Source organism: Dysidea avara, chromosome 3, assembly GCF_963678975.1.
Source record: "Dysidea avara chromosome 3, odDysAvar1.4, whole genome shotgun sequence".
In the NCBI taxonomy this organism is placed as follows: Eukaryota; Metazoa; Porifera; class Demospongiae; order Dictyoceratida; family Dysideidae; genus Dysidea; species Dysidea avara.
In genome coordinates this window covers 21,541,983-21,567,138 of record NC_089274.1, presented here as the reverse complement: position 1 = coordinate 21,567,138, position 25,156 = coordinate 21,541,983, and the positions used below count along the sequence as shown (strand labels likewise).

General features: G+C 39.1%; 3 protein-coding genes across 3 annotated transcripts; 2 read left to right on the top strand and 1 right to left on the bottom strand.

Moving 5' to 3' along the window:
* Positions 1-1,149: 1,149 nt before the first annotated feature.
* On the bottom strand, positions 1,150-10,176 carry LOC136250193 (dynein intermediate chain 3, ciliary-like). Its single transcript, XM_066042373.1, has 12 exons — positions 9,904-10,176; positions 9,687-9,848; positions 7,441-7,559; positions 7,133-7,389; positions 6,975-7,079; positions 6,776-6,924; positions 6,547-6,726; positions 6,319-6,498; positions 6,122-6,268; positions 5,957-6,063; positions 5,703-5,904; positions 1,150-1,280 (listed from the first exon to the last, which is right to left on the bottom strand). The coding sequence occupies exons 1-12, from the start codon at positions 10,084-10,086 to the stop codon at positions 1,221-1,223; spliced, it is 1,851 nt and encodes a 616-aa protein (XP_065898445.1). The 5' UTR covers positions 10,087-10,176; the 3' UTR covers positions 1,150-1,220.
* On the top strand, positions 10,158-14,229 carry LOC136250195 (small ribosomal subunit protein uS5). Its single transcript, XM_066042375.1, has 5 exons — positions 10,158-10,237; positions 10,477-10,700; positions 10,752-11,033; positions 13,682-13,841; positions 14,013-14,229. The coding sequence occupies exons 2-5, from the start codon at positions 10,479-10,481 to the stop codon at positions 14,171-14,173; spliced, it is 825 nt and encodes a 274-aa protein (XP_065898447.1). The 5' UTR covers positions 10,158-10,237; positions 10,477-10,478; the 3' UTR covers positions 14,174-14,229.
* Positions 14,230-14,249: 20 nt separating this feature from the next.
* LOC136250194 (tRNA wybutosine-synthesizing protein 5-like) lies at positions 14,250-24,862 on the top strand. Its single transcript, XM_066042374.1, has 15 exons — positions 14,250-14,524; positions 14,618-14,671; positions 14,726-14,794; positions 17,428-17,551; positions 18,890-18,957; positions 19,409-19,481; positions 19,535-19,681; positions 20,876-20,940; positions 21,974-22,117; positions 22,175-22,253; positions 22,308-22,367; positions 22,487-22,588; positions 22,770-22,852; positions 23,272-24,325; positions 24,407-24,862. The coding sequence occupies exons 1-14, from the start codon at positions 14,319-14,321 to the stop codon at positions 23,378-23,380; spliced, it is 1,383 nt and encodes a 460-aa protein (XP_065898446.1). The 5' UTR covers positions 14,250-14,318; the 3' UTR covers positions 23,381-24,325; positions 24,407-24,862.
* Positions 24,863-25,156: the final 294 nt, after the last annotated feature.

Below are 25,156 nucleotides of genomic sequence, written 5' to 3'. Positions count from 1 at the left end.
GTAATTTGTTCCACAAATTTATTGATCTAGGCACAAATTTATCGATCTAGGAAACAAGCTAAATTTGTAAGAATCAACAGTGAAATGGGGTAAATTAAGTTTATGTTCATTTCCTCATGTACCTGATCTGTTACTATTGGATAAGGAGAGTTCCACTAATTTGCGTACAACATCAATAATCTCATTTTTGCATGCACGTAAGAAATAGATTTTAGACCCAGAGATGAGCATGAGCATGCACAAGATACTACTTGTCCTTCAGTAGTTTTTAAATAGCAGAGTTAATTCTCCCCACATGCAGCCCTATTTGATTTTAATAGATAATTAGCCACAAACAAAAAGCTGAGCTTTCTAATTGAACGATAGAACAATATCAGAACAGTACATTCTAAGATTCATTCATCACAATACCATGCATATATGTCATGAATTTGAGTTATAGTTACTATATACTCAACAAGATCTACAGTAGCACCGATGCACGAATATACACTTCCCGTTCAGACTACCGAGATGCAATTACATTAAATTTGGCCTGGGTGTTCCCCTCTCCTAGCTTGTTAGCTACTGGATCTACCCCTGACTTAAAATGGTGGGGTTTTTTTTAATTGAGAGAGTGGTAGCATTAATGGCTCTAAAACTTCAAAAAATTACACTGGGGTATGGGGCACCGCACCACGCAATGTAACATATAACATAGGGCAGATCTTGGGCATTTGCCACCAGCAACTTCTTCCACTTTTAGGTTACTAACTACTCAACAGTATCTCTAATATCAACATTGGTAACTAAAGGTAGCTCTAATATAATGCTTGTGAAAAATACCTGTCATGGATTCTAGTAGAATTTACTTACCATTAATATCCTCGCTCTGCACTATTTTGTGTATTCTGAGATAGTGAAATGCACAAACAAACACAAAATCGGTGGAACACATACTGCAGTTGAATTTCTTGTGAAGTCTATAGCAGTGTGGACAGTGTTCAAAACTTTTTTTGTGCGTCATAACTGCAAATACATGTAATGCTTGACAAATGTGTACTATGTGTTAGGCTTTAATATTAAGCATCCAGCTTTGCAGCCTCTTGCTGCTCTGCTTATAATTGGGTAGGTAAAATCTTCCTTCATTTCTCGTGCTTTTAAACTGTATAGTAAGAGGGCACAAGTTACATTGACTGTTGTATAAGGTACTACATATAATACAATGGGTAGTGTGTATGTTATGAAGTGTTCTCTTTGTTTTCACTAGATCCTCCCCCATCATCCACAGGTGCAGATACCTGTATAAAAACAATGGATCATATACTGGGAATTTTTCAGTGTTAAAAGAAATTTTGCATTCACAAATATTCACACATGTGCATAAGTAGAATTTGAGGAAAACGGGAACAGGATGGGAACGGAAAGTGGGAATGGGAACGATCTACGGAAAACACCTAATATAGATCATCATGCAATAGGCTGGATAGATTGGATTTTACAGCACAATGTTTCTTTGTGTCATTGTTTGAATCCTTTCACTAGCACGATCGAAACACTCTAATAGAGCAGTCAAGAATGTTTCACTATAACTATCCTACCAGGGGCACACATTGATGGGCTGTGAATTGAAGGACTATAGCTGTCAAAGATTAGGTATATAGACTAATAGACTAGCTAAGTCATCAACATTGAAAGTTAGCTACTCCTTGAAACCATAAACATTTTAAATACTGAGATTCTCTAGTTAACTGACAGTGCCTATATTATAGGTTTGAAAACTCCACTATACTGTTTCCAGATAAGAAGTCATATGATGGGAGAATGCATGCAGCACTGGTATGCTTGTCAAGCTAAACTGGCTTTCCTCATGACTGCTCATAATTTATTTTCTTTAGTCTCCTCATTGGAGCCATGGACCTACACATACTGCAGCTACCACACACCCATCGTGTGACTTTTTCCCCGAGGTTGCAGGTACAACTTCCCACATTTATATGCAGGCACTGTCAGTTAATTAGAATCATTTTGTAAACCTATTTAATGCATGCTACAATGGTTTAAATTTTATGGTTTCAAGGGAGGAGCTAACTTTTAATGTTGATGACTTAGCTAGTCTATATATGTACCTAATCTATGACAGCTTTAGCCCATTAATTCACAGACCATCAATATGGGTTCCTGGTGGGATAATTAACAAAACCATTAGATGAGTATATAATCTATGACAAAACATTATTTGTGACTCGCTGAGCAAAAACCCTACTAGTTTGCATAATTCTGTTTTTGAAAAAAAATGCATTGAAATACATTGGGTAAAAAATGCGTAGTACAAAAATAATTTTATGTGCGTTTTAATCGCTTCAGTAAACAGTGAAACAAGGCTCGAATAGAGACAACTATACGACCAACGGATTCACCTGTTAATGGTGAGAGTAAGAATATATTTGTTTCGTTTCAGTGCCATGAAGCAAACGTGGGTTATGGGCGTTTGTTTATGTTGTGGTAAAATATTATGTAAACGTTGCCATTTCTAAGCTTTTTGCTTAAAACAAGTATAAGAAAAAATCAGGAATTTTAAATTAGAGTAAGGACGGTATATAGTGCTGCAATAAAAAGTACTGAAACAAGCTGGATCGGAGTAGTACGTAATGTCCAAATACTGTAAAACAATAAGAAATGAATATCCCTACTGTATGCAAAGTTTATTTGCAAGCCCATGACCACTAAATAGCCTGTTTTTCACAAAACCAGTCACAATATTTTATAAGAGTTAATCACAGCACTATTATACTAGATTATGACACATACAATAACAACTGATTAGTGGGCGTGGCTCTACATAAGCCTGCAGACAATAATGGACGTGGATTCGTGCATACCTACAGACTGATGAATGGGCGTGGCTACCATATGTCTACAGACAGTAATTTTGCAAGTGGGTGTGGCTCATGAAAGAAGCAGGGCTATGCTATGATGGCTACTACACGTCCACATCGTTACACTAATTAATTTAGCATGTGGGACCAGACTCAGATAATCTGTAAAGCGGGACCTCCATGACCCGACTTGGTTTTAACATTGTTACTAACATTGTTACTAAACTATATTTATTGACTTACATGTTGCTAGTTCGCCGCAAGTTGCTCTCACTGATCGATATCAGCAGCGAGCCACATGTGTTCAAATAGCTTGGTGCAACAACCACGTGTATTCAAATAGTTTGATGCAATATACACCAGTAGATGGAAGCCGTACTGTAGTCTATTAATACTCAGCGGTAGAACCTTGACTGATGGCCATGGTAAAGAAGGATAAAAGGTAAGACAATAGCGCAAGCAGTGTATGATTATCAATATACCAAATTTCACTAGAAACGCTTCTGCGAAAGAATTAGGGCTGTAGCTGTAGTCAGTTTTCCGCTATGCTTGACTGAAGATGTCAGGCAGTAGAAAATTCCGTTGAATAAAACTTTATAAAATTCTGTAGCAACTTGATGGAAACGTTTTGGGTCGATCTGAAGACACTTTTGGGCTTGACTTTACCCAACCAATACTGTCATGTTGTTGTGAGGAAAAATCGATGCAGGTTTTTGGGTTATATTATATCACGGACCACGCCCACACCTTTGATGTCCCTACTATACAGTACTATCGTACTGTGTATGATGCATGGGTGTATGCAGGGCAAAAACCGTACCTTGTTGAATGCCCCAATTCATTGCGAAGACCATGAGCCAAGTCACATCTCCATAGCTTGTTTCCTTTGTGAGTTATGATCGATTAAACGAGCACCTGTAATTTTTTTCCATAATTATAGTCTGTACAAATCGATTGTTTTGCACATCCTGATGTCTATCGTTTTAACTCCCCAACTAATCACCAGATAAGGCTGAAACCTTGACAGTCCATTGGTTTTTCCCTCTTGATAACAAAGAAGTTGTAAAAAGAAACTTGATAACAATGCAAACTAGTTGGGTTTTCACTCAGCGGGTCACATTTTTGACTGTTCTATTACAGCATTTTACTTTTTACAGGTGACTGCTCTATTAGAGTGTTTCAATCATTTTAGCAGAAGACTCCAACAATGCTGCAAAGAAGCATTGTGCTGTAAAATCCAACCTTTATAATGGCATGATGACCTCTTTCAGGTATTTTCCACTGGCTGTTCCCATTTTCGCTTTCTGTTCCCAATCCCATTTCCATTTTCCTAGAATTCTACTTACCACATAGCTATCTTGTGAGTTGTGTTTATAAACAAGTATAAGGAAAAATGAGAAATATTAAGTTCGGTTCAGGATCACAGGGAAACAAGAGAGGTCACCTACACGTGCGGTGGTATACTAGTGGACATTAATCCTGATGGTAATATTTTAGACTGTACGCATGCCCCAACTATTAAATACTGATTAGAAAGTGAAGTGGCCATTAGGCATTGCTTTCAGCTATGTTCAGCACCCATTTCAAATGAAGAACAGTAGGGGAACCACCTCTGCAATCAATTCAGTCACATGGAAAATACCAGTTTACAAATGTATAGGGAAGTCATCAGCCACCTTGGGCTGTCAGCAAAAAGAAATGGGACATAAAGGTAAGTCCATGATGCGTACATTGTACATACTGCAGTATGCTAAAAGGCACCTGTCAGGCTGAAGCAACGTCGAACAGTGAAAAAATCAAGCCTGTAGCCTTGGCATCGATTACTGACTCAAAAGTGCACTTCGATATCAGCTATGCTCACCTCATTATACACAAAGAACAGGCAGGAGAAGCACCTCTGCAATCAATCCAGTCACCACGAATAATACGGATGATTCATGAGCCCCAACTACTCGACATTGAATAGTGGCCATTACACTTTGCTTTCACCTATTTCAGTCTATTACACAGTGTTACAAATGAAGAACAGTACGAGAAGTGTCTCTGCAATCATGATCAATCCAGTCACTACGGAAAATACGGGCAAGATACAACAAAGCCACAGGGAAGCCACAAAATCGACACCTTGCCGGTGTTTTCAGCGAAAATAACTAGAACACAAAGGAGGACAAAGGCAAGTCCATGATGCGTGTATTGTACGTATCACAGTTGGTGAAAAGGCACATCTCGGGACAAAGTGATATCGAACAGTAAAGAAATCAAGCCTGTAGCTATATACATTGTCAAGTTATGTTTGGCTAAAGGCATCAGTTAGTTAGTCAGAATAAAATTCTGTTAAATAGAAAATTTTTAAAATTCCACTTTTTGGAAGGGTTTGGGGTTGACATTTTTGGGCTTAGCTGTGCCTAACCAATACTGCCAAGTTGTCATGAAGGGAAATTGAGGCTGGTTTTAGGATGAGATTTTTGGCAGAAAAGCCCATTTCCGATCAGGGTTAGGTAAGTATACTAATAAACATCTGCCAGTTATGCAATCAATAACTTCTAATTAAAGCTGTACAATGCTCATGTTAGCACCAGACGCTCAGCTATACCGTACTGTATGATACAAGAGCACATAAACACTCCTGCAACACTTGAGTGCACAGTTAATTGAAAGGGAGTAAATTGCTTGGCACCAGAAGCTAAGGTTTATGAAAGCTACACCATTTTTCATAGCTTGGCTGTTTTTGTGTGGATTTAATTTCTTTTTGTACTTAGAAGGCCCCAAAACCATGCAACCAATGGCGGCTGACTATAGGGACATAACATCCTGATTGTAATTATACAGCCCATCACCACATACTTCAGGTTTAGCTTCATTCATTGCTGATGGCTCTACCCCTTCCTCAGGGATTGGAGTAGGTTGTGACTTTGTCACTCCACTGGCCTCTGCCCTCTTCTTTTCCTTAGCAGCAAAGTCTTTACGAGCCTGACTGATGTTATTCCAGAAGTCTTCTTCTGCTTTAACCACTGGGTCACCTTCTTCATCATCACCACCTTGATCACTGGAGTACAACAAATGATCATCGTAATCATGTGAGTTACTGAGCTACTCACCCTCCACCTCCACCTGCTGCAGCTGCTCCCTGCTGCTTCAATTTTAGCTTCATCTCCCTCCGACGTCCTTCTAAGATCTTCTCTCTTTTCACCTCTCTTTCAAATATCTATGAACATTAAAGGATACAAGTAAACTGTTGAGGGATATGCATAAAAACAGTTTACCATGTTGATGAGGTTCTTCTCATTTTGTTGTGGAGCAGATAGAGATGAAGAGAGCTCCAGCAATGTGATGTTGCCTTGTTGTGAGCCACATGCCACAAGTTTGCCACTGTCATGCATCCTAATGGAGTGTAGTGTATCATCGCATACCTAAAAATCAGGTTTAAATGGTCCAGTTGTAAGACACTGATTATATATACCTGCAGTGTGATAGTTGGGCTTTTCTGCTTGAACACGAGGTCCCAGATGTCAAGGGTACCATCCATTTTAGTGACATAGAATACACCAGGTCTAGTAGGACTCCAACATCCATCTGTGAGGTATGCCTTATGGTAAGGGCTCCACATTATAGGACATTCCTTGCAATCTTCTGACCAGATCTACAGCACACATTACACATGCCACTCATATGTGGTATGTGGTCTTACCCGGAATGCCCAGTCTCCAACAGACAGAAACTGCTTTGGATAGAAAGGATTTCTCTGCAGAGCATTTATAGGCCCATGATGACCAACAAATTGTCCCACAATTTTCTCTGCAGGTGTCTTGGCCTTACGATTACAAGACAGCACAACACTTTGCTCTGTGCCAACCATAAATTTAGTAGGCTGTGGAATAAATGATAATCTACATCATAGCTATGATTGATCCACTTACCATAGTAGATTCAAATTCTAATGATATACCACCAAGTAACCGTCCAGTCTTCTCAAAATCCAAGGGGATGGCTTCCACTGGTTCAACTAGTTTACGAATGTCCCACAGAAACACCATACCATCGGTGGATGTTGAAAACACATCAGATCCTAGATAAACAACATATTAACTCTTTGTGGGTCATATGGCTAAGGAGTACCTGTTTTTGAGGACGGGAAAATAACTTTATGAACAGGGTCTTTGTGACTATGCTCTACTGGAGATGTTTCTAATGGATGCGATCCTTTTCTTGTGTCAAACAATGCTAACACAAAATGACACATAACACATTGTAAGTGTAATAACTACTAAACTAACCAATTTGACCATTCTGGTATCCACCAATCAATAAATGAGGATCTTTGGGGTTATACTCTAGACACAACATTGGTGATGATGGCTTTAATACAGTCTCTGGTTTGTTTGGATTATCAACTTCCCAGATGTACGAGTCAAGACACATTCCTAGTGGAGATTTTTGAAACTCTAACATAGCATATGCTGCAGCTAATTTTCTGGTTCCATCAGGATACCATGAAACGTGAGCAACACTGCGCGGCACATCATTGGGGTCTCTACAATACACAGGATAACATGATATACAAATACTTCTGATCGTTTCGTACCTCAAGATATTAATAGTCTTGGCCGAGGGTGGCTCATCACCAAATCTTTCACTTGAATCATCAAAGTATTCCTCATAAATATCAATCACATTGTTCTGCTTAATATAGTGCTCCATTTTCTACAATAAGTAGATATATTACTGGTTAACACTGTAGAGTAGTAAAAAATCACACACTCACAAGACATAAAATACAAGCTGAGTGAATCTGAGGATACATTTCAGGGGAAAATCTGGGGTTTGTAAAGAGGGAGTGCACTAGAGTATTAGGTATATATGAGCAGGGGGTTTGTGCCTCTTAGAAGCTACAGAAATTTAACACAGATTTTTTTTACAGAATAGTTTTTATGTGCGAATATCTAGTAAATTATGCTTACTGAGTGGTCAGTTGCAGGGATAAATTGCAGTAGTAAATTCCACGAGTAGTTCACAACAAGTGTTTTGCGTAGTGTTCCACTGATAATTAGATCGGTATCGAATCGGAGCCAATATTTGCCATTTTGGTATTGATCAGTATTATACTGATCAATAAACACTCGCGCCAATGATTATTATTATAATCATTATAAATATTATACCAATAATACTGGGGCCATAACAGGCTTGAAATAATAGTATTGTGCATTGTTCTAGCATAAAAGGTGCTTTGTTAAAACATTGAGTAACTACAACTTGTTATGTTTGCATAAAAAGATCGAGATATTCTAATAGAACAATCACTGCACAAAATATTCTAATAGAGCATTCACACATATGTAACTTTGAAGGTGTGTATTTTGCTATAAAACGTTAGTACAAATAGTATAATGCACAATATAGCCATGAATAAGCAAAAATATATACAATTCGGTATCTGTATTGGTAAAACTCACTGCTGGGTATCATCGGTAGTAGGTATTTTTCTGTATTGGTAGAAAATAATTTTATGTTGCATAGCTATGGCACCCAAAGGACGGCCAATGCTCAACTTAAAAACTAGCATTTGCAGCACCATGCCATGGACACATTTATTAGCCTCCTAGATAATTTAGTAAAATTGGGAAGCACTTTCTATAATTGCATGCAATCAGGGGCGTAGCCAGGATTTTTTGAAGGGGGAGTTCCAGCACCAGCATTGAGTTACTAGAAGCAGGGGTCTGGGGGCACAGCCCCCAGCCGCTGAGAGACTTTCAATATTTTAATAATCAGCAAATTGCTATATTTTATGCAAAAAGTACATTAATTATGATGCATTAAGTGCCCCTGGGATGAAGGTAGTACTAGATAAAGTCACCTAGTGGAAACAGACAGCATAACACATAGAGTAATCTGTAAGTGATGGTTATATCTCACTGTGGTATAGGAGCCATGAATCCACTGATACAAATGACAATCAAAACAATACAACTATACAAATATGCATAGCATGAATTCATTTTGCATAACACAAGTGATAAATTACTGGAGCTCTATATCTTTAAACACTGCATACCAAAGCTATAGCAGTATAAGGTCATGCTAAGTTTTGCATTTAATGTTGGCTGAAAAACTTCATATGGACATGGATATTTACATGCATGTTTTATTAGAGTATATACCTGACTGCTCTATTAGAGTATATCGATCTTTTTAACAAATTTTGAAGAGGGCTCATGTTACCTCTGTAAATCCTTCCCTGAGAGATAAACGTAAGTTTTATCAATTGTTGTGCTGTGCCATTACACTATGTTGCTCACTCATTTTGTCCTGCTACACTACATGGTGTGTTAGGATCCTGCTTGCAGAAGTCTAAATTTTACAGGGGACCCCCCTCCCTACACCCCTGTGCAATGACTGTTGTATTAGAGTACTTGACTGTTCTAATAGAGCATCTTAATCCCCTTTGCGAGAGTGAGGATGGGTACGGTGGGGATACTCCCCTTGTGCTCCTCTCCCACAACATTTTTGAGTTCATCACTGAATTGCTTTCATTGATCCAATATTTCAGTATCTTCCAGCATTATGAATGACTCTAATGTGTATTGTAGGGCTAAGAGTGGAGGTACACTTGTTGCCTGTGCACCCACCTACTTGTACCAACTAAAACATGGTAGCTGGAATGTATGCTGGCAGGGTAGGATCACTACTTATTCTGCTTAAACATTATTGTTGTGCACCACTAAACCAACTTGATGTATACAGCTTATGTATTAATATATCTCTCTAGACTGCTTATGGTGACCAGCAGACTTGAGATTGTTATTAATTGAGCACTGTTAAACCACTGACCCTGCCAAGATTTAATATTGTTTGAATGTAGACTTCATCCTTCTCCACTTTCTTACGATATCTGATGGTCTGCTCCACTTCTGCAGGATTAATATCCTTGGGCCATCCACCCTCCACGTGATTCATCCCTCTATTCTCTGTCTCGTATCTCTCAGTATTCACCTACAACACACCACAGCTTGTTACTGCATCAACACAAGCTAATACGCCTTATTACTTCATGTTCGGACATGTCCCCTGCACACTGAATGCCTAGGTCACACGGGTTCCGCTCCACATATTGATCTAGCAACGTGTCGTCTGGCGGTACGTCAAAATTTATTTCAGCACTTTTATCAGAAAAGTTAGCCTGTCTTCCGAATTCGCTTCTCTTCTTTGTGTACACGTATTGTATCTCCATTGTCACTGATGGGTGAAGTACTGGCCCTCTCACTTCTAAAGTTTACTAGCAGCCATTTTTTCTGTCGTTAGGGGGGCGTGAACCTATCAACACGCGTGCGCGTAAACTTACTGTAATCACGAGATCCATAAGAAGGAAGAAATATCATCACGTAAGTGTCTAAAGTATATCCGTCTAATCCTTGTGACTGTAATGATGTTTTTGTGAATGAACACAACGTATTGATTGTGCTTAAGTATATTTTTGGTGTTGTGCTGTTATCAAATAAAACTTTGAGTAGTACTACTTTCTTTTTGGTCGCACGTGTTACGTGTTTGTCTATGGTCTACCCTATTTAACATGTATGCTGGTTGGTTTTAATGGATCTGTGTGTAAATCTTCGTTCTCCAGCAATGGCGGACACAGTACCAGCCGGTGGTGAAAGTTTTCGTGGAGGATTTGGAAGAGGGGGCAGAGGGCGTGGCGGCAGGGGACGTGGGCGTGGTATGAGAGGTCGTGGTAGGGGAAAACCAGAAGATAAGGAATGGATACCAGTCACCAAACTGGGTCGTCTGGTGAAGGATGGGAAGATCAAGAAACTGGAAGATATTTATCTCTTCTCACTGCCAATTAAGGTGCTACAAGCCCATTCATATATAGTTTGGTATGAATTCTTACAATCACAGGAGCAAGAAATCATTGATCATTTTCTGGGGAGTGCTCTGAAGGACGAAGTATTAAAGATCATGCCTGTACAGAAGCAGACGAGAGCCGGTCAGCGTACCAGGTTCAAGGCGTTTGTTGCCATGGGTGACTACAATGGACATGTGGGATTGGGGGTGAAGTGTTCCAAAGAAGTGGCCACAGCCATCAGAGGAGCTATCACTTTGGCTAAACTGTCGGTGATCCCTGTCCGGCTAGGTTACTGGGGTAACAAGTTAGGTCAACCTCACACTGTTCCCTGCAAGGTGAGACCACCTAACAAGTTGCCATCATCTATTACACTACATAAGTAGTCATGCACATGTACACACACATTCAGGCCCACCCAACCTTCTAGTCTCGTGCCCAGCCGGGCTCACGCTAATGCGCAAACACCGTCTGGTGACAATGCTCGAGTTTCTTGGGCCCGGAAGTGCGATCCAGCCAAAATATTGGCTGGCCAATCAGAATCGACGAGTTACATAATTGCATGAATGTATTGGAAGTAGACGAAAAAGCAGACCATTTAAAGCCATTTTATCAGAAGTTACTTACCTAGGTTGTTCAAGATGTTTGTTGTCAAGTTGTTTTTTCCCGATCTCACCTTATGAATCGTGACTAGACGTTTCGCCAGAAATGAAACGCTTCCAGTAATACAATGGACGAAGAGATCGCATCTAGTAAACGCCCCATTCTGAGTTTTGCTTTTATTCCTAGTCATTTTTGAATGGTTTTAAAATGATTATGCAACTCCTCGATTCTGATTGGCCAGCCAATACTTTGGCTTCCGGGCCCAAGAAACTCGAGCATTGTCACCAGACGGTGTTTGCGCATTAGCGCGAGCCCGGCTGAGCACGAAACTACCAACCTTCATGGTTTTCCAAGTTCTTGCAATTGTCAAGTACGATGTGCTAATGTTTTGTGGCTGTAAAGTTGTGTTTGTGGGCATGTCTAAGCTCCTGTGAGCCTGCTGTTTAACAACTGCCCATGCTTGCATTGCAAGAAACAGCATTATTTGAGCAGCTTTAATAACGGATAAATATGTGTACCATTATTGAATATATGTGGTAAGTAATCTAGTTTATGTCATGACCTGGAGACTTCTAGTGAATATTTTGTTGCTATATATTAATAGTCACTTATCCAGTAATTTTTGATATGTGGGAGCAATAAACCTTGAATTATTGCCTTTACTATGGTGATCGTATTTTTGTCTTTGTATCCCCAGTATGAACTTGCAAATTTGATGAAGTGGTAAAAGTTTCCTTATTGCCATATTAATGCACTATGTGTTTAAAACAGTAGTAATTTCCACTATATTGATGGTAAGGAGATTTGTCTCGTAGCCATAGCTCTGTAATGCGCCTGTAAGCAAACATGGCCCCTGGTGGTCGGACAACACCTCTAGAATTAGGTTATCGTATGGATTTTTCATTGCATGGGTCCAAAGTTATTTATGATACCAGGTAATAGACGGATAGACAGAAAATGTTCACATAGATTACAAGGCAATTTCTTTTGTAAACCAGATGGCTGATAAGAAGGTTTGTAATAATTATGGGACATACAATTTATATTTCATTTACGTAGACTCGGATACATGCATGGGCTCATTTATATGGGTACTTCTTCCCAAGATATAAAATATGTGTCAGGATCAGCTTAATTGGTAGGAATAAATAGCAGGGTTCCTTATGAATGGATTTGGTATTGATGCTGAGGTGTTGTATAACTGTGACCAACCTCCACTAGTGCTGTGTGCTCTTTACATATGTCCTCTAAAGTACTTGGATAAATTGTATATTCCATAAAGTGCTGGTGGATTACTGTAAAAATGAGAAGAATGTAGTGAAGAGGTATGCCAGTTACTGTGAATTTCAGTATTATACTGAGAGCAGCTAAAGGTGTTTTACCTTGTAAGGAAAAATGCAATAGTTAGGGTGGATCAAATGACCAGGGAACCAGAATGGGTTATATTTGTATTATATAAACATACCAGGCCATTAGACTTGTCACTGACTATTCCTTAATTGGTAACACATACCTGATGGACCATTGATGGCATTCATAACTGACTAGCATATTTGAACCTACTTTGAGCTGTGGCAAACAGTTTGGCTGGAAAGTTTGTTTATATACTTAATGAACTGAGGCTTGAGTGTTTTTGCAGGTTACCAGAGACTTTATTTATTTTATATCCACATTGATTTAAGTTAAAGGACTCTGTAGTGTTTTACACCAAAATGAGATTTCAAGCTATTCAGAGGGCTTTACACATTTGAAATCCAGTGCTATTGTTATGTAATAGTGCTATGGTAAAAATCAAATGTATTGGTGAATTTTATCAGGAGTCACGAAATCCTATGGACAAGAAAGCATGTAACTCCATAAACTACCAATACTACGGGCGAAATTCAAACATGGTGTCCAGTGTTACTATGTATATAATTGGTTACATCATTCTTACGTGCAACAGGGATACACTGAATGGACTGCTATTCCATCGTCTTGTGTGAAGGTAGCAAAGTTGCTTCGATAGGAAGATGTCAAATTGAAGGAAAAGCTTGGAATAATAATTTTGCGTGAATAGCAACTGTAGAAAGACTGTCCTGCTAAGCTACTACTTTTCTGTCATGCCATTGAACTTTGTTTCCATAGCTTCACTTTGTCGCAGCAGAAACATGGCGTACTCAAGCATGTGCCTCCACATAATATCCTATTAGGAAATTTTAAAAGTTGCTTATTATAGTACATGGCAGCCATGTTTGAATTTTGCTTATTGTGAAGTTACATGCTTGCTTGTCCATAGGATTCAATGTGCTCCTGATTTTATTCAATCCTTCCCACACTATTTATTATTTATGCTGAGATGGTATTTATTAGAATATTGTTGTTGTTTTTTTTTTTTCATCAGGTAACTGGAAAGTGTGGTTCTGTACTGGTGAGGCTGATCCCAGCACCCCGTGGAACTGGTATTGTGTCTGCTCCAGTTCCCAAGAAGCTACTTCAGATGGCTGGAGTTGATGATTGCTACACTTGTGCCAGGGGACAAACAGCAACCCTAGGGAATTTTGGTATGTATGTGGAATAAAGTGAAAGCTTGTGTTCTGGTCACCTTTTGCTTGTAAAGCAAGTAGCTAGGTCATTTTGTACACAAGTGACATCATTGGTACTATGTCTATAGAAGGGGAAGCTTTAACTTATTGTTCTAACCTTTTTACTGTGTAACTTTCTTGCCCATTTAGCCAAGGCAACATTTGCAGCTATTGGGGAGACCTTCAAGTACCTGACCCCAGATATGTGGCCAGAGACAAAACTCACCAAGCCACCATACCAGGAGTTTACTGATTACTTGGCTAAGGCCCACTCCAAGCCACAAGCCATCAACAAGCCACCAGAGGCTTGATAGAACTCTGTATGTGATGACTCTTGTATTGAAATGATAATTGTGATAATCTAGAATGAAGTTAGCGCTGGTGCGTTAGATTAGATAGTACGGAACTATATTATAGGCAATGCGCGTTTAATTAGGGTGGTCAACTCGTCATTCGATGAGCAAGAAAAGCAGCAAGGCTGACGCACAAAAGGCACGAAGAAGATGTAACGGAACTATTGTGGTGATTGTCACCGTACTAGTAGCGTTGATAAGTTACGTTCTCTACAATGTTTTAATTGGAGCCCACCCCGCTGAGATCCTCAGCCTTCCTACACCACAGAAGGTTGGCAGATATAAAATGAACATCTCCACGAGTTACCGGTAAACATACCAAGTATACTGACTCTTGGTAGCTAATTTTAGAGAAAAGTGGGGGCACCTATAGTTACCTCTACTTATTTGGTCTGTACACAGAGAAATAGCTGATCAACGCCGGCCTTGTGTTCTAACAGGGACAATAGTTGACAGGTGGGAATAATGAATTATATTTGGAACAGAATTGTACCAAATCATGCTTGCCAGATGGAGGGCCCGTACTGAATGGAGTACTGAGTTCTTAAAGAAGAGGATTCCACATGTCATGGCATATCGGTAGGTTGCAGTCTGATACTTTATACTGATACCACATGTGACAGTTGTGATCTGAAATAGCTTTTTGGGGTCTTATAAGCATGCAGGGTGCTGTTTAGGCCACTTCAACTAAATCTTTTGTTTCTCGGACTGAAACTAGTTGAAAAGTGGGTCGGTAGGTATAAATAAAATATTAATAGGTGGTAATAATTTTTTAAACTGAAGTTATGGCAACACGTGTCACTACATCGTTTGATAACAAACTATTAGCTATGGCTAGCACATCCATAGTCTGCTTTTACAACTCTTGTAATAACCAAGCTCGCCCCACGCAAAGCAGATATGGATAGCCAACAATACATCGACGCCACAAACTCACGTGATCGAACATGTGATCTTTAAAATGAACAAAAACATTTCATTTACAAATTTTATGGGTCGGTCGGGCCCGAGAAACAAGAAATTTAGTTGAAGTGGCCTTATTTCACTCTTGCTATATTTATCATAGGGTTAAATCCTTCATAAAAAGTTTTCAGTAAATATATGCAACAGCTCAAGATCTGCTCCATCCAGTAATAGTACAGACTGCAGATGTATTATGCTGTTCAAGCTTGTGATGAAGCCATATGGAACATTATGAGTTTACTGAAAATCCATTGCTGTCATCTAATATGTTAAATGATATTTGTTTGAGGCAAAAACACATTTGATGTACTAACAGCTTCCTCAGGTATCACCTCTACATGCAAGAAAATAACTTTGTACCGGTATTGTGTTGATTTTATCTGTCTCAAATTTAATCCATCTCAAGCCCAAGCTCTTCAGTACCATGCAAATTATTTGCTCAAGTACATGCTATCAATTAAAAATAAAAGCACATAGTGAAGGTGGTATATTGCAAAACTTTGTTACCTTTGAGTCTTTCTATTACCTTTCCGGTTTTCCGGCAACAGGAAAGGTATGATAGTAAGCGAATAGGATGTTATGATAAATCGATGTAATTGAACTAGTCTATTCCAGACATCTTGGTACTACCAGTAGGCTTTGAACCTTAACTGTTCTCCAGGCAGTTGACTGATTATATACAAAAATTCCAGTTAACCAATTTTAATAATTAAAATAACTAGTTAACTTTATTGTAGTAATTTCACTGTGATTGCAAATCTTTATTGCACTATTGCAATTATTTCATTGTGATTATGTATAGCTCACATTGAATTATGCATTAAATTTCATAAAATAATGTGAGATTTAACACCATAGGTTTCAAGCAAACTGTAACAACTTTAAACAGGCTGTAGGACCTGGTGTCCTACAGACCTTCAGCACTTGTGCTGTAAAGCCTTATAGAAAAATTTTCATTTCTTGGAAAGCCATAAATATGATATTGGTAATTTTCAGCCCATTTCAGTTCACCAGTCAACAGCCAGTTATTAGGTATTGATCACAGCCCTAGTACATTTCTGGTTTTATTAGCATGTACACTAAATACAAGTAGGACTTTGCATGGAAGCAAGTAGTCTGGCGCCGCCCGCCCCTTCGCAAAAAGTAAGGGTCTGGTGAAATACAAATACCTAATCATTTCAAAAGGAATTCAATTAGACAGCGCACGTAATGCTTGTTACGTCAGATGATTGCACTTCAATTCGAACAAAAGCATTGTGTTGCCAAGGCGATTTCTGTGTGAACGTCATTGGCATGCACTAATTGGCTAGCGCCGAATCTGGGCGCTAGAAATGATTTAGTATCTGTATTTCACCAGACCCTTACTTTATGCGAAGGGGCGGGCGGCGCCAGACTAGGAAGCAAGATGGAAGTAAGATGCCCTGATTTCAGGGGTCTAACTATGAGAGTGCAGTAATATAAATGGGACCATGAACAAGCGTCCATGATTATGAAGTGTTTGCAGTTCAGGGTGAACATTGTATTATAATATCTGGGGATTTATTATATTATCATGTTGGTACAGAAAGAAGGATTGAAAATTTATAGCGAGATGGATAGCTGGGTTATGATACTTTAGATATATTTGTTGTCGCTCATAAAAACTGTTTATCACTTTATTGTTTTTGCTGTTGGATACGGGACCTGGTATTTACAACTTACCTTGTGAAGTTTTATAAACTCATTGACACCTCACGGTTGCCATAGTATCTGTACATTACTAAGGGGTGCTAAGGGCATACCCAACCTCAGGCAGATAGTGGGTGGTGTGCGTAGTGTATAGTTGACTTTATGTGACAACTACATAATGTACATTCCACTGATAATTAAATTATACCATTAACAGTCACCATGGGCAATGTGCTAATTAATGCTCCAGTGATTATCATATGACAAGGAATGTTGTGGCCATTGTCACCTTTGAACCCTGGTGTACCAACTCAGTGTGTGTGTGTGTGTCTAATTGTTTACTGATCTTTTTGACTGTACAGTAAGCTGATAATTGTATAGCATTAAAATGTTCATATTGTGGGAAAGTTGCCTGATAGACGGGTTTTGTAACATCATCAGCATTTCCTTGACAAACTTTCCCTTGCCAATTTCCACATACTCTAAAATGTTTACTCTGCCAATTCTGAGGGAAACTGTCTATGTTGTTTGATTTTCTTGTTGCACAAATCTATTGCTGTATTCCTGTGTTATTTGGCTAGCCAGGAGTCACAGCGTATATTCACTACATTTCATGACGGCAAGCCACTGGAGCCATTAGTCAATGAGAAATGGGAGGACTACAATATCAAAGTGAATACCACGCTGGAGATTGTTTTGGGTAAGGTATGTTTAGTATCAACATTGCCTTGTAATCGTATACTGTTTGTGTTGTCGGATTTGAATTGGACAATTGTGATTATTAATGGCCTGAAATGTGTTCCTTGAATGGGCATATTATATTTTCCCTAGATGTGACTGTTGGAGGATGCCTCACATATTTGGAATTGTGTGTGTGTTGCCTTAAAGTTGGCCCTTTATGGCTCGTGATATGGTCATGGTGGGCTCTTCATAGCTTACCATACTTCTGTACACTACAAATATGCCAAGTGTTGCCTTTAGCAGTAGTGTGTTGTAAGAGGGAGTAGCTTCTTTTCTTGCTTAAAATGTTTTGTGCTGCATAAATTACTTCATGTTCTGTTGTGGTATGCAACAAGCTGCACGTGGGAAGCGATAGGGAGGCAGCTAACTTAAGGTTTAGTGTCCTTAATTGAGTATGGGCAATTTGATAATTCATATTTCTTTTGTAAGGTTTAGATGTATTGGGGGAGGAAAGGTTTAGGACAGTGTCTCTTTATTTAAGCATGCACCACATTTCAGTGTCAGTTTCACACCTCCGTCCGATAGGTGATATACCTACTAGGGTCATGTGGCGTATCATAGCATCCGTGTCATTATCATGATCAAGATGACACCATGTGGGATGAGGGTGTTGACTGGTTGTCTTGTAGAAGAACTCCTGAGGCATTTTTGACAAAATTAATTGACTCCACAATTGCCATATGTGAACAGTTCTCTAGGATAAAGATTTCAAGGGTGCTTGACATGTTCTGTACTCTATTTGCGATAGTACCAAAAATAATATTTAAATTGTTAAAATATTCTTTCTGCCTTGTATGTTTGTTTTCCTGGAGTGTAAGAGGAAAACAGCACAAATATATGGTATTGTGGTTCTCAGAACAGATGAATTAGCACAAGTAGTTACATTTGCTGTACTCTGACATGTGGCTGACACATTCACAAGGTGCCATGAATCTCCTTATTAAATACCCAGTCATATAATAGTGGATTCATTACGATGATAATTTTCATTACTAGACCATTAGCTGCTGTCCTATAGAATGTGCTGTTATTTAGATAATCTTGTGTTACCTGGTTCTGGCTGTCTGTGGTAGTCACAATAACTAGTAACACCAATCAGTTGGCTGCTCAACTGTTTCTTTGTTTGTATTAACTCTTCAGTCTTGTAATCTAATATTTAGCCTCTCACTTCAAACATAGTGTCGTGTTTGTTTACTGTGTTATGATGGTTGCTATAGATACTGCCTTGTTGTCCTTAATGGCTTATGTGATGCTTCAACATGTCACGTTGCTCCTGGTGACTGTTTCTGTCTCTCATTCTAGCCAGGACTAGATGCTGTGGAGCAAGGACCTTATCTTTATTACAGTGAGAAAGTGGCTGATTTGAAAAGGTGTTTGTGTGTGTGTGTGTGTGTGTGTGTGTGTGTGTGTGTGTGTGTGTGTGTGTGTGTGTGTGTGTTGCAAGCCAACAAGAAGGCCTTACATCATGCATACACCATGTTCTGCACGAGGAGGACTAAGTCATTGACTTAGGTCCCGGCAATATCTATGGTTTATTCACCCTCCTGAGAGTCTTCTTACATAGCCTAAATCTCTATATATTCAGCGTCCCCTGGCTGGGTGAGTCTACCTAAATTTAATAACTTACAAAGGGTCCACTGACTGGGTGTGTGTGGGTGTGTTATATAACAGAGAAATTGTGTGGAAGTATGGTGTACATGTAGTAGTGGTGTAAGGAACTCACACAAGCGTGCAACCACTCTCACACTGTGAAATTACTTCTGGTCACTGTATAAATCATCATAATGACTGTGTAGTCATGGATACATTTCACACCTACAGATCAGTGTTTCAAAACATTCTGGACTACATCCAACCAATTAAAGATTTAATTTTAAGTGAAGAAAGCGTCCAGGTACAAAGACACATCCCCTCAATGTTTCGATTTAACAATAAATCTCTTGGCAGGTTAATTTATGGGTTGGTCGTAAAGGCATTGTCACAAATACTCATTACGACATGACGTACAATTTCTTTGTGCAACTTCAGGGCAAGAAACACTTCACACTTTTCCCTCCTAATGCCCAACTCTACTTGTACCCTTGTTTACATCCGGTGAGTTTATACATTCAGTTTTGCTATATGAATAAAACCTGTGTTGTTGTATTGTGTCTATTGAGGTTGTATAGTCTGTTATTAATGCATTGTTAATTGTATTAATGCATTGTTAATTGGTTTAGTGCTGCCAAGTTTCTGTGTGTAATTTTTTGTAACATGATTAGGGTAATTATTTATGGTATCAGGTTGATGTTTGGGTGAGCATGTGTCATTGTGCACCCCCTCATTATGTGTCATCATCTGTCACATTGTGTCATTGTCTGTCATCATGTGTGTCTCTGTTTGCGTCATGCTATGTTATTGTGTGTCTATTTGTATCCCATTTTTTTGTGTCTCCTCATGTCATCATGTGTCATGTTGTAGTCATCGTGTATCTCATTGCATAGCCCCCTTTGTTGTGTCATGTTGCGTTGTTGTGTGGCCCCTTTTGTGCCCCCTTGTGTATCATCATTTGCTTCCTTGTGTCATCTTGTGTGACCCCTTGTGATTCGTCATGTGCCCCTTTGTGATGTCATGCTGTGTCATCACGTGTCCCTTTGTGTGTCACTGTGCATTCCCTTGTACGTCATATGTAGTGTACTGATATGCGATACGCCTGAAAGGGTGTATCTGCTGTGTGGTCACCGATACGATATGATACACAATATGGTACTTTTTAAAAGTGCAATTAGATGTGTGGGCTGCTAATAAATTTTCATAGCTAAGTAGCAACTATACCCCACTGTTATATAACAAGTTTTAAAGAGTTAAGGAAAGTGGTAAGCAACCCAGCTACACTGTAATAGTGCAAAAAATACTGAATTTCAATTTAATGCATGGGCAGTCAATAATTTTTCATGGTTTATTACTATCCCACTGCACTGTTATATAAAGAGTTTAAGAAACTGGTAAACAACCAAGCTACACTATTAAACTGCACAAAACCTGACCTTCACATTTCCGTGATTATGCAACCAAAATAATTAATTTGATTGCATAATCACGGATCAAATGTACCGATGTACATTAGGCATGGCATCGGTATTGTGATACAGCTAGAGTATCGCGATATTCCGATATATCGATATGTATCGCACATCACTAGTCATGTGTCACCCTAATTATGTCACAGTGTGTATTTCCATATCTTGAATTTACTGTACATGTTCCATTTGTGTCATTATGCATTGTTACCATTCCCACCCCCTACAGCACTACGGACACAGTCAAGTAGATATTCTCAGTCCAGACCTCACCAAGTATCCTCTATATAGCAAGTAAGCCAGCCAGTCAGCTATTCCTAGAACCACGTTAATAATGCCCATACAGGCCAGTCGATATTCCTTCTTATAACAGTAACAATGTAACACTGTAGTGATATATTGATCAAAGGGACCAGGTAGTGCACTTCTTGTTTTGGGCTACTTGCAATCAAAAAAGGAAGTGCTAATGCCAGAAATTAGCTACCCAACTGGTATTTTTAGAACTTTGCAAACAGTAGAGCATATAGAGCCAAGCTTTGAAACCTGTGTAATGTGAACACCTTTAGCTTGGTACCGACCAGTAGTGTCCTGAGGTTCTGGTGCTAGGGAACACTTTGACTCCATACCTAAGTGTATGTGTTATGTAGTGCATCTGAGAGACCAAATCAGAACTGATATGAATGTGAGCAAGGGATTTTGTTTGGCGTTTTGTTCTCAAGAAACTAGTTATCATGAAAGCTTTAGCAATGCCAGCAGTAATTAAGTGCATCAGGAGCTTGTAAGCTCCTGGTAGCATGCATGTGGTTAGCCTTAATGTCTTACTTCATCATTAGTTAAACATTAAATTGCACCTGGGAATTACAAATTGCCACTTTAGTTACCTGCTTGTTCTCTTAAGTAATAATATAGCCCTAATCCTGTTACATTCTTTGTGATATTATATGAATAAGGAGTATCTCCCATTACTGGTTCAAATTTTGTGATACAGGAAAAACAAGGCTGCCTTACCTTTACTGTTGTTTTACTGACATTAAATATCAGTGACAAAAATCTGTCAACAGTTTTTGTGACTAGTTTCCATGGCACCCATTATATTCAATGTCAGCAATTGAATGCCAGTACACTAAGTGTTGTGATAAAAGAGAGGGAGGTTTTTCCTCAAACTAAACAATAGTATCTCAAGGCATGTGATAAGCTTTTGAGCTATTTCTAAAGAATGTTTGATAATGGCCAATCTTTGGTGTATTAGTGGTTTCATTAGTGGTTGGTTACAGACATTTGTTATTACAAATATATCTCTTACAATATTCATGTACTTGTTGTGCAGTGCTTCTGTCTACACTGCTGTGCTTGGTCCAGGAGACATGTTAACTGTCCCACCGTTTTGGCTGCACCATGTTGAGACCTTGGAAGAAAGTGTATCAGTAAATGTGTGGAGTGATTCCCCTGAATATGCTACCATCAATGACATGTAATATAAATTTCCTACTGTGACGTAACTGTGTGCGCTACTTCAATTCTATTCCAGATACTCCAAGCCAATTCCTTTTGAGGAAGAATGGGGGTTGCATGACCGTGTGTTTGCCTTAAGAATTTATTTGGGAATAGTAAGGACCACATTACATCTGAAAGATATTGAAGGCATTCCTTCCCCAATGTAGCTGCTTACCAGCTTGACGAATGATGACCCTGAAATATTCTTATTGCAATTAACAAAACAGGTAAGCCGTATGATACTCAGAATTCAGTTACAACAACATTTCCTTTCCTTGTAACTTGATAACAGTTTTTTTTTTGTGTGTGTGGCTAAGCTGATACGTGTTTTTTTGTATTTCACCAGCGGTATGAGTGGTTGGTACTGAGTGGCAACATCCATGTCAATCGGATTGTATTGTCTCAGCTAAGGATGTTGTGCAATTCTGAAGACACAGACTCTTATAAGGTTGGTGTAACACCAATAGCAACTAAATGTGGAGTTAGTTTGTGATCAGTAGTGATAAATAGCAAATTTTAAAAGTATTTAATTTCAATGGGTGACTGGTGAGGTATTTGAAACATTGCACTTATTGGAAGTATGTACCTATAATAATTTTATAACCTTTTTTGGTGCTGTCCTGGAGTAGCATGAGGACAGAGACAAGTTGGTGAAGAAGTTTAAAGAGAATGTAGCAAGAATTGCTCCTTTATTTAATGAATTGTCAAAACAGTAAGTGTCACAGACTCATGCATACTTGTACGTGCAAACTATACATGTATGTGCACACACACACACACACACACACACACACACACACACACACACACACACACACACACACACACACACACACACACACACACACACACACAACACACACACACACACACACACACGCATGCACATTATATGACGATTTTAGTTACTGTAAATTGAGAAATGTTTGCACAAGCAAACTTTTGCAGAATGTGTACTGTTCGCAAAATAATTTTTCAAGGATTTTTGTCTTTGCGACAAAATCTATTCCATATAAAGCTTTCATGATTTTGTCCAGCCTATTTCATGAAAACATTTTCAAATTTATGGTACATAGCACCAAGTTGTGTATTCCTTACTTCTTTCTTCCTGACCACATTTCACCAATACAGTGGCACCTGTGAACTACTAATTGGGAACTACATTGAACACTTGGTACACACAGTGCTGGGAATTGACTATGTGTTTGCCTACCTGTCCAACTGTTACAGTACATTGTGATATTCATGACTTCAGTTATCACAACTAATTTGTTTCCATGAATTTTGTTAATGTAATTATGATCTAGTTTTATATTTAATGTAAGTAAATAAAACAGTTATGATAATAGTACACCTGATTACACATGCCACTTTCACTGGACAGCTTGGGAAGGGGAGAGGGGGTGGCAGCTCAGGAATTGAGTACCAACTTGACAATTCGTCGTCGAGCTTTAAAGCCTGTAAACAATGTAACAAGCATACAAGTCCTGGTTTGCATTGTCTGCAACCCTAGACCATCAACAGGATGTTCAGACCTACAGTGAGTTTACATACCTAAAAGGACTTATGCACTTGCGTCATAGTCTAACATTAGTAGGGACTCGTAGGAGTGACTTGCCAGAGCAGCCGTATGTGTGCTTTTGTAGATAAAAGGTTAGCCGAATTCAAGTTGGTGCTAAGTCTTGTACGCTCCATGCACGCAACGTGTTAATCCAGAAGGACCGCAGGTGTTAATAGATAAGAATTGTTTGTCTCCAAGTGGTACTGAGTTGTTAGCTACGATACCAACATGATAAAGAGCCAGTCTCGAGCAATGATGAAGCTTACTGGGAGTTGTCCCAACATTTCCAGTTTAGAAAAGGAAGAGACGCTTTGTCCGCTACCGCAACAGAAAGAGAATTTGGCGTTGCTAAAGAAGAACAGTTGGAAATGGTTGTCACTTCCTTACCACTGTCGTTCGCCGCTCAGCGGACGTCGGTTTTCGTGGAATAACTCATCCAAGAATCGCCACAAGCGTCCAGCCTTGCCTCAGGTGTCCGGAGAACAACACCCATTGTTGACTACTTCCCGAGCTCGAGCTCGCACCCTCTCTACATCAACATGTTCCGTTAACACCAAAGAAGAAATTGATGGAACAGTGTGTTCAAGTGTAGAAGATTCGTTTGCATTAATAAAACATCAGCTGGTGAGTTAACTGTTTTGGTAGTGGTAAAGTGTGAAATTGTTCGGCGAATGGACCATGTTACTAATGCGTGGTTTGTTGCAGGCTAGCCTTTCAGAACAAGACCGCTACTTCAGTCAAAGACTGCATAACTTGGACAAAGCCATTCAAGACGTCAGACTGATAGCTTATGGCCAATATTCTGGTGATAACTGTACCAACAGAAACGGATCTAGTAGAGTATGCATTAATCCACAACCCCAACTGGCAAATTTTAATCCACCTGGCCTTAAATCACAATCAGAAACTTGTATCATAGTAATCGGTGACACTGAAGTTGTTGATGATGATGATGTGTTCTCTAGTTAACTGTGGCACTGAAGGATGTGGCTACATCATGTCCTATAAAACATTTTAATGCAAAGAACCTTGGATTATTTACATTCCAGTGTATATAACACTTCAACTGTAATGAATTTTTTTAATGCATAATCAAATTATAACCTGTCTAAAAAGTCTGTACCATTATGCTAAGAAGTAATGTGAGTATTTGCAACTGTACAGCTAGGTGTGTGCATGTTACTATAACAATTGCCATAGCTATGGTCTGCGTTGTTCAGACTTGATTTGGGGTACTCTAGCTACATAGCAACAGAAAAATCTTAACCTTGTTGATATCTACATGTCATGTAGCTAAGCTATATATAGCCAGGATGCATGCATGTGTATAGATGCATTGTGCCATGTATGTTGTATGCGTATAGAGGGGGCCAGGTGACATGGTATTGCATATAATTGGGAGAAAAAGCCTGATAGCTTCTGCATGATTGGCCACACACAGGCCACTAATAGCAG